Source organism: Melospiza melodia, chromosome 3, assembly GCF_035770615.1.
Source record: "Melospiza melodia melodia isolate bMelMel2 chromosome 3, bMelMel2.pri, whole genome shotgun sequence".
NCBI lineage: Eukaryota > Metazoa > Chordata > Aves > Passeriformes > Passerellidae > Melospiza > Melospiza melodia.
The window spans coordinates 135235446-135250680 of NC_086196.1; the positions used below are offsets into that span (position 1 = coordinate 135235446).

The following is a 15235-nucleotide window of genomic DNA, read 5'->3' on the forward strand; positions in this document are numbered from 1 at the left end:
AACATTCCCAGCCTCCAACTGAGAGGCTGAATCAGCTGTAGCTGCTGAATGACCCCTGGATCAAAGTAAAAGTCTCACTTGTAGACAAAATAAACAGTTATATTATTCAAATTTTAATAATGTGTGTCAATGAAGATTATCTGTGATGATGATGATGATGATGATGATGATGATGATGATGATGATGATGATGATGATGATGATAATAATAATAATAATAATAATAATAATAATAATAATAATAATAATAATGGCAGTCTGTTTATATCCCAAAATGCTAAAGCTTTCTTGTAATGTTAGTGGTACTCCAATAATTCTTAGGATGACAAACAAAAGTCTGATCCACTGAATAATATTTAATGATTAGATAAAGTGAGTCTATTATTCACCATGGGGAGCAATGTCCTCTAAATATCAGTTCAAACAGAACCACCTAGTTTCCTCTTTTCACCTAGTTACACAATACCCCTAAAGAGTGATAATTCCTTTCATTTTCCAATATCACACTATATCCTTGATTTCTGATACTCAAGTACCTTGGGGCTATCTTAATGACCCTGTTCAGCCTTTACTTGAGTCAATAACAAAATCCCCATGGACTTCAATAGGGCCAGAATTAATTCCAGACAGCTCTGTTTATTAGCAATATTTTTTCCCACTTATTCTATGAGACTTTTTGTATTTATCCCAAAAACATTACAGCATGACTGCTCCCCTTCAAATGAGGTGGCTGCATCCACACTTCACAAGAGCAAAGGTCTCTGATATGTGCTACCCCTTTTCCCTGATGCTTGGGAGACTGCTAGTTGATCCAAGCCAAAACTTTTCCAGGAGCTCTTCTAACCTTGGGAGAGTGTGGGAGATCACTAGAGATGGCAGAGCAATGCTCAAGCTGTTTGCTGTTTTATTATTCCTTCGTAACTCCCCAAAATTCTCATTCTCAAAAATAACAATGACAACACAGCTGGAATCTCTCTAGCCCCTGAACTCCATGTGGCTGCTCCCAAACATCTGTCCCACCAAAAACCTGTCCTACAACCACAGTGTGTGTCCTCTACACAGCTGAACTCAGCCTGCTCCCGGGAGGAATACGCACAACCCATATATAAATACTGGTCTGGTTTAAATGTGTATTTTCTGTATATATTTAGAGGTCTGTGTTATCCACACAAGGATATTGTTCCCTGCATTCCAGTTTATTCCCTTTTATTATTCCAGTTTCTGCTCTGCAGAGAATCTGTCAGATCATTAGGAGCAATTGTTCTGATTTCATCCCCATGCTGAGGGGGCAAGGTGGCACAAGGAGCGGAAATGTTTTGGTTTTTTTCAGGTGAGTTTTGGTTTTCTTACATCTAATACATGAGGTTTTTTTCCTATACTCCATCTGAAATCATGGAAAGCCACTATTTCCAGGTTTGTGAAATTACAGGAATGAGATAAAAGGGAGAGGGAGGATTTTAATAGCAGGGATCAGTCCAGTGCAATAATCAAACCAGAGCAGCAGGCCCTGTAACCCCTCACAACAATTATTAACTTGTGCCTTGAAAAAATTAAACAAATTGTATGGATAAAAAAAGGGAATAATTTCATCTGTGGTTACACAATATCTTACAATATGACAGCTTGGGGAGCTTTCAAAGAAATGATCAGCTGTCTGGAAAATAAATATTTATTTTTTTATAACTTGGTGAAACACAGTAGATAATTTGTGGCTAAAATTTTCAAAATATGAACAGTAAAATTGACATAATTAGATACTTTACAGTCTGGCATCAGTTCTGTTCCCACTAATGAATTATCTGACTGAGGACTCAATTAATAAAAAAATTAAAGGATGATAATGTAATTAACACTAATCAATATTGGTTTACAGGAAAATAGATGTTGTCAAATAAACTTGTTTTTCTTCCTTTTAATGAGATGACAAATTTGATCAAGTTCTAGAGCACATTTAACTTGCCACCACAATGATCTGACTATAAATATAACAATCCATCAAAATGCTAAATGCCATAAATGCATATAAATTTATCTATTTGATCCAGAAATGGATGAAAAAGATAGAATAATGATTAAACATGCAAATTCCGAAGAGAGTTTCAGGTTTCAGTTCCTGCTCTGGCAATATTTTATATGCTCATTGATGAGAATAAATAACATCATTGATGACAATGTTTGTAATTTGACTGAGAGCTTGCAGAAAAACTGATTAAGGGGAAAAAATGTACCATGATACGGATTATTCAACAAGTTGGATGTCAGTAATCAAGTCATTAAAAGATGAAAATCTTAGAGGAAATCTTAGAAGAAAATCTTAGAGGAAAATACACTGTCACAGGTATGAAGCAGCAGCACATGGAATATGAAGCTCATTTCTGACACATCCCTTTCATAAAGCTGTTGGTGAGATGAATAAAGTGATGTGGCATCCCTGGTGTCACTAAAGCATTGTCTGAATCTTTACAGAAAATACCTGAGCTCCTGGTGGACACCCAGCTGGGTGTGAGCCAGCAATGTGTCCTTCACTCCCAGGTGGAAAAGGAATGTCCTGGGCTGCACTGGAGGTGCTGGAGGCAGCTGGGAGGGGATCATTCTCCTCTACCCAGCTCTGGTGAGCTCTCAGCTGCGTCCAGTTCAAGGCTTCTCGGTGCCAGAGGGACATGGAACAAACTGCAGAGTGTCCAACAAAGGACCCCTGAGGTGATTCATATTCTGGGGCATCTCTCATGGGGAAAGGCTGAGAAAGCTGTGACAGGTTAGCCTTGAGAAGAGAAGGCTCAAGGGGGATTTTATCCATCCCTAAATCCCTGAAGGGAGAGTACAAAGCCAGGCTCCTCTCAGTGATGTCCAGTTAAAGGACCAGAGGTCAAGTGTATCCAGGGTGGCCCTGCTTGAGCAGGGGGGATGAACCATGCTGGCCTCCAGACATCCCTTCCAACTTCAGTCATTCTGTGATCCTGTGAAGTATAACAGAATCTACATAATCTATATAATGAAAGGCAAAACAAGCCTAATTTATTCATCTTAACAGCAAGGTGATACAGGGAACTAACTGCAAGAGTTAACAGGTACATCCTATCAAAAGATTTTACTGTTCAAGGATTCCCTTTCCATAAAACCCTGAATGGAAAACAGACGTATTTTTATCAGATGTAGCAATTAAGAAAGATATAATTTATTAAATTAGGCAAGGACTTTATGTCCATGGCCTTAAAACCAAGACATTGTTATTATTGGTGCTTCTGCAGGAACACTGTGGCTCATCCAACAGTTGTTCCATGCAGATTTTCTGGCCCATGTTCTGCATGAGTTACATTAACTGAGCAATTGCAGCTTTTGTTTCCACAAAGCTGTGATCCTCCCACGTTCCTGGTCTATCTTGTGGCTATTTTCATGACTTGCACAAAATAGATTTGCTGCTCTACTTTAGACTAATTCCACATTCAGAGGATACACAAATGGAATCCCCTAGGGAATGAGAGAAGCTGACCAAACAGCAGCACCCTTCATTTGCACAAGAGATCCTACATGGCATAAGGAATGCTGACATCATCTCGAGTTTCCGAGGTATTAGAAACTCTCTTTTTTCCAGCCCCTTGACAGAAGAAGAAGTCGAGAGTCGTTGGTTCTGGTTTTCAAGGTTGTTTATTTTTTCTCATCTATTACATTCTTTTTCAGACCTGCTGAGGTCTGTCTGGCAGGTCAGTTTGTGGCACACTGACTGCCCTTGGGGTGCTGTTATCTTTTTATACTAAAAACTACATGTACTTTATTTACAATAATCTTCCAATACCTATCACCTATGTTAGGCAGTCTGTCTCTAATCTAAACCAATCCAGAAGTGCCACCATCACAGCAGAAGACAGAGGGCAAGAAGAACAAGAAGAACAGGACGTGCCCAGATTCCTCCATCTTGGCTCTTGAACCCCCATTCTAAATCCCCAAAATTCTACTTTTTCACCCTGTGACAAATTAACTATTATTCTACTCAAACTCTTGTGGCTTGTAAATCTTCACACAAAGTTGGTAATTTTTTCCATGGGCTAAAATCAAAGGCACAGGTGTCTTTGACTCAGTGCCAAGGTCTCTGAGCCCCTTGCCAGGGTCTTGAGTCCTCCAAGGCAGCCAGAGGAATATCCTGGGTTCCAAGAACCTCATAGGAATCTTTTGCTAGAAGTTGTTCTTGGTGCTGCAACATTGATCCCTTTTGTTTTTGTCAGGTATCTTCCTGATGTTCCTGCCTCTGGGATGTGATCAGGTTGGTTCTGATTAATTGTGTTCAAAGCCAGGCTGGACAGGACTTGGAGCAACCTGCAGTGGTGGAAGGTGCTCCTGCCCATGGAAGGGGGTTGGAATGAGATGGGTTTTAACGTCTCTCCCAATCCAAACTATTCTGGGATTCTATCATTCTATAAATCATGATTAACAACAAACAAGGTAAATCAAAGTGGAGTTTCAGTAAAGAAATTGGTGTGGACAAGGTCATGCTCTCAGGATCAGTCCAAGTAGGGCTGGGAAAGGGAAGCATCCTCCTAAATTCCAGTTCCCCTCTCCACTACACTAATTAAGATCCCTTCATTTACACCCCATATGCTTTTAAGAGTATTTCTGGTTTGTGTTTTCACTGAAGTTTTACAGATTAATCATCTTATAATCAACACTAGTTACAAGAGGGGTTTTATTAAAAAGCAAAGACTGAAACAAGGTTGGTCATTCAGAGAACTCTGATACTGCACTTGTGATTCCATCATAAGAGAAAACTCAGGGTAAAGCCCCTGTAAAAAAAGTAGACCCTCAAAAAAATTAGTGCTTACCTTATCAGTGAAAAAACTGACCACGATGAACATCAATAACAAAGAACAATGTTGTCAAAATGGAACAGCAATTCTGAGAGTCATTTTTTAAGGAGCATTGTCATTACATCTTTAGGAAAGTATTCTGAAATGCCATAAACAAATCTGTTTATCAAAGTGCAGATTTTCATATTTTTTGAATTGTACTCTTCAGGTAGCAAAATCAAATCATTAAATGTTCATTTCAAAACTCAGAGTGGGAAAAAAGCTAAAATTTGAATTTTCAAATTTCTCATTTTGATAGCGGAGAACAAAATGTTTAATTTCAGAACTGTTAAAAATATTCATTTACACTTGCTCATTCTTATGCCTGTTAGGCAGGAAACATTGACTTTTATTGTGCTTCTGCATTTATAATATGAAAGGAATGATATACAATTACCTTAGGAATACAACTCTAAATTGCATTTCTATATTAATATTAATATCATGTTCTATAACTAGAATGAATATTTCATGAAAAGTGGTGAGGATGCAGTTAACCTAAACCAAACAAGTTTGTGCCTAATTTTTAGGTTCTATCTGAATTATGTGCTGTGACTTAACTAGCACAGAGTAGTTTATTTCCATATTAATAAAGTTTAAGTGACTGAATGGACTCTAAATCAAAGTGATCCTATTGATTCAGACTCCTGGGAACAGTGCCTGGTCCTTCCTGCCCCTCAAACTGTGCTTGGAAGCTGCCTGAATTTCTGATATGAGCCAAAACCATGCCAGGATCCTGAGGAATAGGAAAATTGAGTAATCAGAAATGTTGGGAAGGGAAGGGAAGGGAAGGGAAGGGAAGGGAAGGGAAGGGAAGGGAAGGGAAGGGAAGGGAAGGGAAGGGAAGGGAAGGGAAGGGAAGGGAAGGGAAGGGAAGGGAAGGGAAGGGAAGGGAAGGGAAGGGAAGGGAAGGGAAGGGAAGGGAAGGGAAGGGAAGGGAAGGGAAGGGAAGGGAAGGGAAGGGAAGGGAAGGGACCTAAACCCCCTCTAATACTTGGGCTAAACTCCCTGAAAGCCACAATACAGTGTATGAACAAACTGAAGGGAGAATCCAGGGAATGGAGTAACTCCAGATCCATTATGAGCAATTTTAGGAGCCTGAAATGCATTTCCCCTATCGATGCAGTTTGCTGACTTTGCTATGTCTTCTTTCATGTACCCAGAATTTTTTCTCTCCCTAAAGCATTGCCTGTGGTCATATTTTCCAAGTGCCTACTGAAAGAAAGCAAGTTAAGAGAGTGAAGAAATTAAAAAGCAAGGGGGCTGGGAGTGATACTTGAGGAAAAAAGTTATATTCTCAAAACAGATAATGGGCCATGTCTTAATTTTTCTTCTCTCCCTTTAAAACTAATTAACTCTCTCCTGACATGAAAATTAAATATAGCATTTGCTCTGTTGCTTGCATCCTAAAATGGAAAAAGTGTATTTCCTCACATGAATATAATTTAAAGATTGGGTTTTTTTGCTAAATTATATACAAATACTTTTTAGCCACACAAATATAGCTGAACTAAATTAAACTAATAAAACTGGAATCTCCTGACTTCCTGACATTTTAAATATTCACTAAAACTAAGACCTCCCTTTAACGGGTGCAGTTTGCCCAGTCTTGATTTTTTGGCTCTATTTAGGTATAGGGGGATTGTTTGGGAATGGAAAAAATAGAGACATTAAAAGGATATGTTTTATTTAGATACTCAAGCTAATTTCAGTGATGGTCCATATCCCATGAAAGATAACCTGTTATGACTGATTTCAAATTTTCAAGGAAACAAGCTCAGCAACTTTTCAGTGTGTTTTGTTTGGCTTCCAGGAGGAAGAAGGTTTAGAAAGGATTAATTCACTTTCAAAAGGTGGATGTGGAGACAAAGGATAACCATGCAGCAGTCAGAGCAGCACTTGAGAGTTCTCAGCCTCCCCTTTGTGTTCCAAGGGATAAATCACCCATAAAGTCTTCAGTTTAATGCTCTATCACCTAACTCCTGCTTTTCCTGTCAGTCATGGAATGCTGGGAAGTTGGCACTCAGTATTCAAAGAGATTTTGGTCTTGAGACAAGGAAACACAAGGCAATAACACAGGCAATCCAAGCTCAGCTGGTTGGGCAGTACAACCTGAGCAAGGCTTAACTTCTGAAGTTCACTCAGCCTTGAGCTGAGCTCAGATCAAAATAAAGATTAAAGGACACTGGAATGAGAAAAACAGTCCTGAAATGTTCTTCATTCTTAACCTGGGAGATCTGATTGCTGTTTCAGCTCCAGAGGGTTTGGGGTCTGCAGAACAGTTCTGAAAAGGGGATGCCAAAGCTGCATCCCACCCCACCACATCGCCTCAAGGTCAGGGTCCTTGTTGGCATCGTGTACCTGGATTTCTTGTGGGGAAAAAAACCCCAGGCAGTGCAGAGGGATAAATCACATGGATTGCAAACAAAATTAATCTTGGATGCAAGAATTCTCCTCAGTATAGTAATGCAAGAACTCTTGGAAGGGCTTCATTTTCCAAAGAGGCTGTGTGAGGTTTGGTCTGGGAGAAACTGAGCCTGACCCATCAATGTGAGGGTTCACCATTTGGGGTTCCTGACATCAAAAATGGGTCACTAAATGGGTACCACAGAAAAGTGAGTGATGTTTGAGCTAATTTCTTATCACAATTAGGCAAAATCAGTGGCTTCAGTTTTGAGCTCCTCAATAAAAAAAGGTGCTGGAATGGGTCCAGAGTATGGAAATGAAGCTGGTGAAGGATGTAGAGAACCTGTCCTGTGAGGAATTACTGAGGGACCTGGGGGTGTTAAATGTGGAAAACAGTTTGGACATGTCCATAAGGGTTCAACACATGCGGCTGAGCTTTCCTACCTTGCTAAAAGCTGTTCTAGGTATCCTTCCTGCTGCTGGGTTTGGTGATGTCCTTCCCTGAAGAAAGCACTGGTGGGTTTGGGAAAATGTAAAATAATGGAATAGAATTATTAGCAGGGTCTGTAATGACAGAGCAAGGGGTTTAAACTGAAAAAAGACAGACTTGGACTAGATAAAATGAAAGAATTTTTCAATTAGGATGGTGAAACACTGTTACTGGTTTTCCAGAGAGGTGACGGATGCCTCGTTTCTGGAAATGTTCAAGGCCAGGTTGGACAGGGCTTGGAGCAACCTGGCATAGTTAAAGATGTCCCTGCTCAAGGCAGGGGGTTGGAGTAGATTACCTTTAAAGTCCCTCTCCAATCCAAATTATTCTATCATCCTACAATTGTATGGTTCCATGAAAACCCTCGTTTTTCTGGGGATGGTTTTGTCTGGAGATGTAGTAGGAAACACAGATTTAACAGCAAACGTTATGAAAAGCTGGATTTTTAAGAGAAGAGTCTTGGTATTGCTCACAAAGAAAAGGTATAAAGTGGTCATCAAAGCAATGATTTTGTAAATCTATTAGCAGGTGGCAGTAAATTTCAAGACACCTGCAATGCAAATTAAAAGCTGTACAATTAAAAATAAGCTTTTAAATAAAAAATACTGATTTCTGAAATACACGTGAGAACACACAGAAGAAAAATATCAGGAGCAAAATAGAGCTGGTTTGGAGGAAAAGGTACCAAACATGTTCAAAAAGCTTGGATTTTACCAGAACTCGGAAATCTGCCTTTCTATGAGCTCAGCGAGCAGCAGAGGGCGCTGGGATAAACGGATTTCTTTTAAACTCCAGCCAACAATACGGATTTTCTGGGAGCTGGATACTGAGGGAGATAGACTTTTATTTATAGAGATCCATGCCAGATTTAAACGGCAGAGCAGGAATTAATGCCCATTTCTGAAACAGGGCCTTGATTAGGGGCAGACAAAATTAAAAAAAAAAAATCAAATGAACAAACAAACAGAAAAAAAAAAAAAAAAAAAAAAAACCAGAAAATAATTCTGAGAAAAGCATATGAGCTAAAGGTAGCATAACTTATTGAATTAAAATTAATTTTTTTTCGAGTTCTCAACAAAATAGACATCCTGTTATTGTGGGTTCTTTCCTTCCCAGGGCTATAAACAGATATTTCATTGTGATAATTAGGATATTCATCCTCACTTTATTCTACTATTACTCACTATTATTCTACTAATACTCACCATTCTATAGTGAGTAATACTCATGGTATTGAACATGGGGTATGGAAGATTTATTCTGATTTTAAAGTATAGGTTGAAACACCGAATGGCCAGCTAATCAAAAATCAATGTAAATAAGAACCTGCAACTTTATCCTTAAGGAGGAAAGATTATATCAGCATAACTTCTAGCAGAGGAAATATTTGAGTGTTTGTAATTGCCAAATATGGACCTGGACCTCTTGGAGCAAGTCCAGAGTAGAACACAAAGATGCTCTGACAATTGGAGCAGACAGGCTGAGTGAAGAGAAGGGTCCAGGGAGACCTTGGAGCCCTTTCCAGTGCCTAAAGGAGTTCCAGGAGAGCTGGAGAAGGACTCAGCACAAGGGACTGGAGGGACAGGGCAAGGGAGAATGGCCTTAAAAAGAAAGAGAGGAGAATCAGAATGGATATTGGGAAGGAATTGTTCGCTCTGAGGGTGGTGAGACCCTGGCAAAGGGTGCCCAGAAAAGCTGTGGCTGCCCCTGGATCTCTGGAAGTGTCCAAGGCCGGGCTGGGCGGGGTTTGGAGCAGCCTGGGACGGTGTGAGGTGTGTCAGGGGCGTGGATCGGGCCGATCCTTGAGAGCTCCGATCCGATCCGAGCCGCTGCGGGGAGCGAGTCCCCATCAGAGGGCGCCGCTGCCCCGCTCAACGCGCTCCGAGCTCCGCGGGCACCGAGCGGGCAGCGGGGCTCCCTCCGCCCTGGGCACGGCCACGGAGAAAGATATCCCAAAACAAACCCCAAAATGATAATTTAAAAAAAATATTATGTGTATATATATATAACATATTCCTTTGCCGTCGTACCTGCCAGGCTGAGACATCTCGCCGCTGGAAAAAAACCCCGATGTTTTCCTTGGAAAAGATCAGAAAAGCGCAGCACACACTGCCGGGAAAGGACTGGTTTTCTGGTTTTCCCCCTTTGTTTTTTTTTTTTTTTTATTACTTTTGAAAGTATGGGTTGTGGTGGTCAGTTTTGGCTACATATGTCGCCTTTTGGACGTAGAGTTCATTGCACGTTTGAGGGATAAATCGGTGCAAGCGTTGCCGCGTGGGATTGCTGAATTAAACTGGGGGTGCAAAACAAGTGCAAAAATAAAATGTGAAGGACTTACTTTTCCAAATGAGCTCCTGTTTGTTTGTCATGCTTTGCAAATGCAAGACAAATGTAATAATAATGGGGTTTAAAAGTCAGGATTTACTGCCTATACCAATATGTTAGCAAGGAGACAGTGGACGCCAAATCTATTTTAGTCTTCTTTTTTTTCACTCCCCTCCTCTCCCCTCCCCTCCCCCAGCTCGCAGAACGTATTTAATTCAGGGTGCCACGGAATTGTGGAGCATTAGCAGCCACGAAGCTCATTCACTCTGCCCTGTGCCAGCCTTCATGACTCAAAGACTTCCACAAAAGTGATGGCAAACTGTCCCTTTACGAGCTTGGTATTTTTCTAAGAGGGCCATTCAGATCTATAGGTGCATAAGCGTGGCTGCATGGATATCTCTGCACATCCCCATGCAAACAGCTCATATCCTTTCTCCTTTTCCAGCATTTTTTCACCCTATTGCCTCAGCTGAAATGATCAGTCCAACCCACTCAAAGATGTGCCCTTTTTCTGCTCCTCCTCAGTGCAGCCCTGGCTGTGCTGAGAACAAAACCTGGTATCTGCTTTAATAACTTCTGGCAACACCGTTGTCCAGCTCGTGCTGTAATATCTGGCTGCTGTTTGCCTCTTGCCTTTTGTGGGTTGAGGCTTTAGGAGAAGATGCATACTGAGAAATGGGGAGGGCTGGCAGGGTGGTATAGAGGCTGACAGGGAAAAGGATGAATTTATACTTTCTGCCTTAATTTGAGGCCAAAGCGAACGGAAAAAGCAAAGCCCACCCTTCCCACCAGCCAACCACACACCAGCAAATGTGTCTCCTGATGAAGTTCTCCTCGTTTCCGAGATTATATATATATATATATATACATAAAAGCATCTTTACCTGTAGGACCTTTGAAAGTACAAAGGACCGTGTGCACTTTCCCATAGGATCCCGTGCAGAATAACAAAGATTTGTAGGAACCTTATAGGAAGAGCTTGAAATTTCCAGAGACGGGACCTTGAATTTAGAAACACCTTCTTTCTCTCTGTCTTTCTGCCTCTGTGCCTCATTTTTTTTCCCCATCTTTTTTCCCCTCCTGGTGCACCAGCCCACTGCAAGGCTCGATTGTTTCCTTTCAAAGGCAGAGATGGGCTCTGCTGCCTGTGTCGGCTCTTTGCCGCTCAACGCGTTAAAAAAATCGGACAATGCGAAAGAAGGTTTGCCTGAGGGAGGAAAAAAAAAATAAAGGTTAAAACTGGTCTAACTCCTCCTATCCCCTTCCAAACCGAGGGCTACCCGGGAAATGCACAAATCCAACTCTATTTTTAATCGTTTTCTGAAAGTACTAAACGCTATTCAAATGTGTGCACAGAAGGGTTTGCAAAACTCCCATTTTTTCCCTTTTTTTTTTCCCCACATTAAGTATTTCTAAGTTATAAAATATACAGTCCAAGCCTTAAGTCTAAGGCTTTTCAGTGGAAATCATTGATCTAAATTTGCTCCTTTTAGATTTGCTTGAATGTGCTTTGATGAGACGCTGTTTTGGTGTTTAACTGCATATGAGAGGATAATTTCTGGACATGTAAATAAAAGCATATTGCATGTGGGGAAAAGCATCATATCTCGTTGTAAATGATGAATCACTTAGTGCAGAGGCGACTTATCCTTTATTTTATCATAGGGAGGGTTGAAAAAATATTAATTTAATTTCATCTATCTATCTATCTATCTATCTATCTATCTATCTATCTATCTATCCATCCATCTACTAAAATAGCAGATATATGCACTGCATAATGTGTGTATTTAATCCTCTATACCAACATATATATGTGTAAATGTATAACTAGATTCACATATATGCATTTAAATACACTCCTATATAAACTAAGCAGGTTAACGTGCACATGTGCATATGTAACATGCAGTCTCCATGTGCCCACATGTGGAAGAATATATATAATTTACATATCTAAATGTGGCGACTAATATGTCTATACATGGGGAAAAGTTGCCTATTCAGAGATTTATGTGTGTGTGGGTGCCTGTATGTGTAAATCTGTGATGGTGCAGCTCTGTGTGTGTATATATTTTATATGCCTGCATATAAGTCTCTATATGTGTGTATATGTCTATATCTAGTCACATATATGTCCGTAGCTATATGTAACTGTGTAACAGATAATGTTTTTTACTATCCCATTGAGGTAGGCTTCTGCAGCCTATTGTTTCAGACAACAGATATAAGTTGCGATGGAAGAGGAACGTCGGATTTGGTGTCTGTCCCCCATTTCCAATTATAGATGGATCATTACAGACAGAGAAGTACTGAGAATCCAGACATCTGCTCTTCACATGAATGCACTCACCTCCTAGAGAACAGCCTGCCATCATGCTCTGGAAACTGGTTGAAAATGTCAAGTACGAAGATATCTATGAGGTGAGTATATAATATGCATATGAGTAAGAGAGTATATGTATATTTAAATATACATCTAGCATATAGATACAGGCATGGCTATATAATGCATATATAGCTCTACATATACATCCAGGCAGAAATAGAGACATACAGCAGCACACACGAGTATAGAGATGGGAAATAGAGAGTAAATGCTTAAATGCTTATTTATTTGCATATTTGTATTCAGCATGCCAAGTCCTAAACTTTTTATTTTTTTTTTTTCATGGAAAAGCTGTTTGATGCGATTTAAAACATCAAAGAAATGATCTGGGGATTGGAATGAGGCAACTTAAAGGCAAGAGTTTGATTGTTTAGATCTCCAATTATATATAATTCGATTAAATATGGACAAATGTTGAGGAAAATGTTTAAAAGAGAGAAAAAATAGAAAAGAAGCACAATCCGGTATTCAGGGACTGGATGCATTTCTTTCTTTTATTTTTTACTTTGCAATTCCAAGCTCAGATCAACGCGAATATGGATTTTTTTACTATTGTTTTTTTCTTGTTTTCACCATCGGATACATTTTTTACGACTTTTTAATACCTCTACACCCACAGATAAGATGTGCATGTGTACATATAGCGGCATTAATTAAGCGGCACATACATTCTTGTGCGTGTGCGAGTTCACACGCCCGAACCGATACAGAGGCAGCTCCGCATAGTCCGCGGACAGAAAAGTTGTGAGTTTTATCCAGACCTTATTTTCGAGGTTAAAAAGCCAAACCAAAGGGGGAGGAAAAAAAAATCACAGCTCAAACACTGCGAAACCTTTCTTAATTTTGCACGGTTTCCTGAGCCGGATCTTTCCTAAACGGGCTCCGCGAGTGTGTTCCTTGTAAGTTAAACCGGCGTGCGGGGTTTTCTCAGAAACGAGAGGGAAAAAAAAAAAAAAAAAAACTGAAAAGATGAGTGAGGATGGCGCTCAACAAAATAATATTCTAATTCTTTTTCTATTGTTCTTATTTTTTAATTGAGGGGGAGGCGTTTGCAGGGCGATCATGGGGGGAGATTTTCAGAAGGGCGCAATCCGCCACCTCCAGCGCCGGAGCTGCTCCGAGGGAGGCGGCCGGGCAGGGAGCGGGGACCGGGGACAGGGAAGGGACCGGGGACAGGACAAGGGCCGGGATGGACTGGGCGCTGAGCAGGGAGCGGGGACCGAGCAGGAGCTGGTCAGGGACGGGGCAGGGTCTGGGAAGGGGCTGGGGATCGAGCAGGGATCAGCGACGGAGCAGGGAGCGGGGAGTGAGCAGAGGCCGGGAAAGGACTGGGCAATGAGCAGGGAACGGAGACAGGGCAGGGGCTGGGAGCCGGGCAGGAGCCAGGTGGGAATCGGACAGGAGCCAGGGTGGGATCGGGCAGGAGCCGGGTGGAACAGGGCAGGAGCCGGGGTGGGATCGGGAAGCCACCGGGGACTGGCAAGCACCGGGCAGGCGCTGGGTACCAAGGAGAGCGGGGATTCGGAGCCAGGGGCTGGCGGCAGGGCAGGGGCCGGGGGTCGGGCAGCGGACGAGTGCTGGGAAGCGGTCGGGCAGGAGCCGGGCAGGGTCGGGAAGCGGCCGGAGCCCCCCGGGAAGCGCCGTCGGGGCCGCCCCGTCCCCAGCCCCGCCGCGCCTCCCCTCCGGGAGAGCCTCGGCACTTACAGAGGGGAAACTCCCGGGAAAAGCGCAGGAAGAGAGCGAGGGAAGGCACAGCTCCGGCTGCTCCCGGCCCGAGGAAGGACGGGATGGAGGGAAGCGGGGAGGGGACGCGCCGGGAGAAATGTCTCACTCCTAAAAGCTGCCGTCAGGCTAATTACCATCGGGAAAAAACAGCATTTGCAGAAGGAGCAGAGAATGAGCACACACGTGTGTGTGTGTGTCTGTCTGTCTGTCTGTGTGTCTGTGCGTGTGTCTGTGCGTGTCCCCAGCCCGCTGAGCCCTCGCTGCTTTTCCCTCCCCGTCTCCCGGCACAGCCGGGCCATTGTCTCTGCCCGCAGCAGCAGGCGACAAAACATCTCCCGTCCCCGCTGCCGAGGGATGAGGGATTTTTTTCCACCCTGCTTTTGATGGGGAGTCCTAAGGCGCTGTGGATTTACGGACACCCACGTCTGTAGGTTGCCGTGGGAGAGAAGAGCTGGGGGAGCGGTCGGATGGGATTTGGCCGCGGGCAGGGTGGATCCTAACTTGGGGATGCGCTCCAGGGCATTTTGTAACGCGTAGCCTCTCCAAAAAAAAAAAAAAAATTGTTGGTTTTTTTTTTTTTTTTTTTTTTTTTTTTTTTTCTTTTGTAAGGCCTTAGACTCTCTAGATTTATGTTTAAAAATATTTCTCTCTCTTCTTTCCGATGTATAATTAATAACGCGATGGTAGAGGCGTCTCAGCCACTTAAACTGAATCTGTTCTTAAAACAAAAGTGTGTGTGTGTGCGTGTGTGTGTGTGCGTGCGTGTGCGTGCAGGGGGGGCAGCTCTGGGAAGTGTGAGTCTATTTAGGAAGGAACGTAAGTTGAACTTTAACAGAAATGGCAGACAGTCCAGTTGAACGGGTTCCTGCAACATCAAAAAGGTTTTATATCGCCCCTGGCTTTGCCTCAAAACTATAAATTTACTATCCTTTAAAATTCACTCCATGCATTTCACATGCATTTCGCACAGATCTATGTACGTATATATATTTTTTTTTCATATCAGGCGGTAGAAAGATGATTCAGACAAAAAAAAAAATAGTGGAGCCCAACAATGCAGAT

General features: G+C 42.1%; 1 protein-coding gene across 2 annotated transcripts in view; it reads left to right on the plus strand.

The window, feature by feature from the left end:
* The first annotated feature begins 12373 nt into the window (after positions 1-12373).
* TFAP2B (transcription factor AP-2 beta) overlaps positions 12374-15235 on the plus strand; it is a 32359-nt gene continuing 29497 nt past the window's right edge. Inside the window, exon 1 of one of the 2 annotated variants that reach the window (XM_063153143.1) lies at positions 12374-12483. In XM_063153143.1, coding sequence (XP_063009213.1) covers positions 12403-12483 — 81 coding nt within the window. In that variant the 5' untranslated portion in view covers positions 12374-12402. The remainder of the gene's footprint in view (positions 12484-15235) is intronic. The other variant, XM_063153145.1, reaches the window with a different exon arrangement.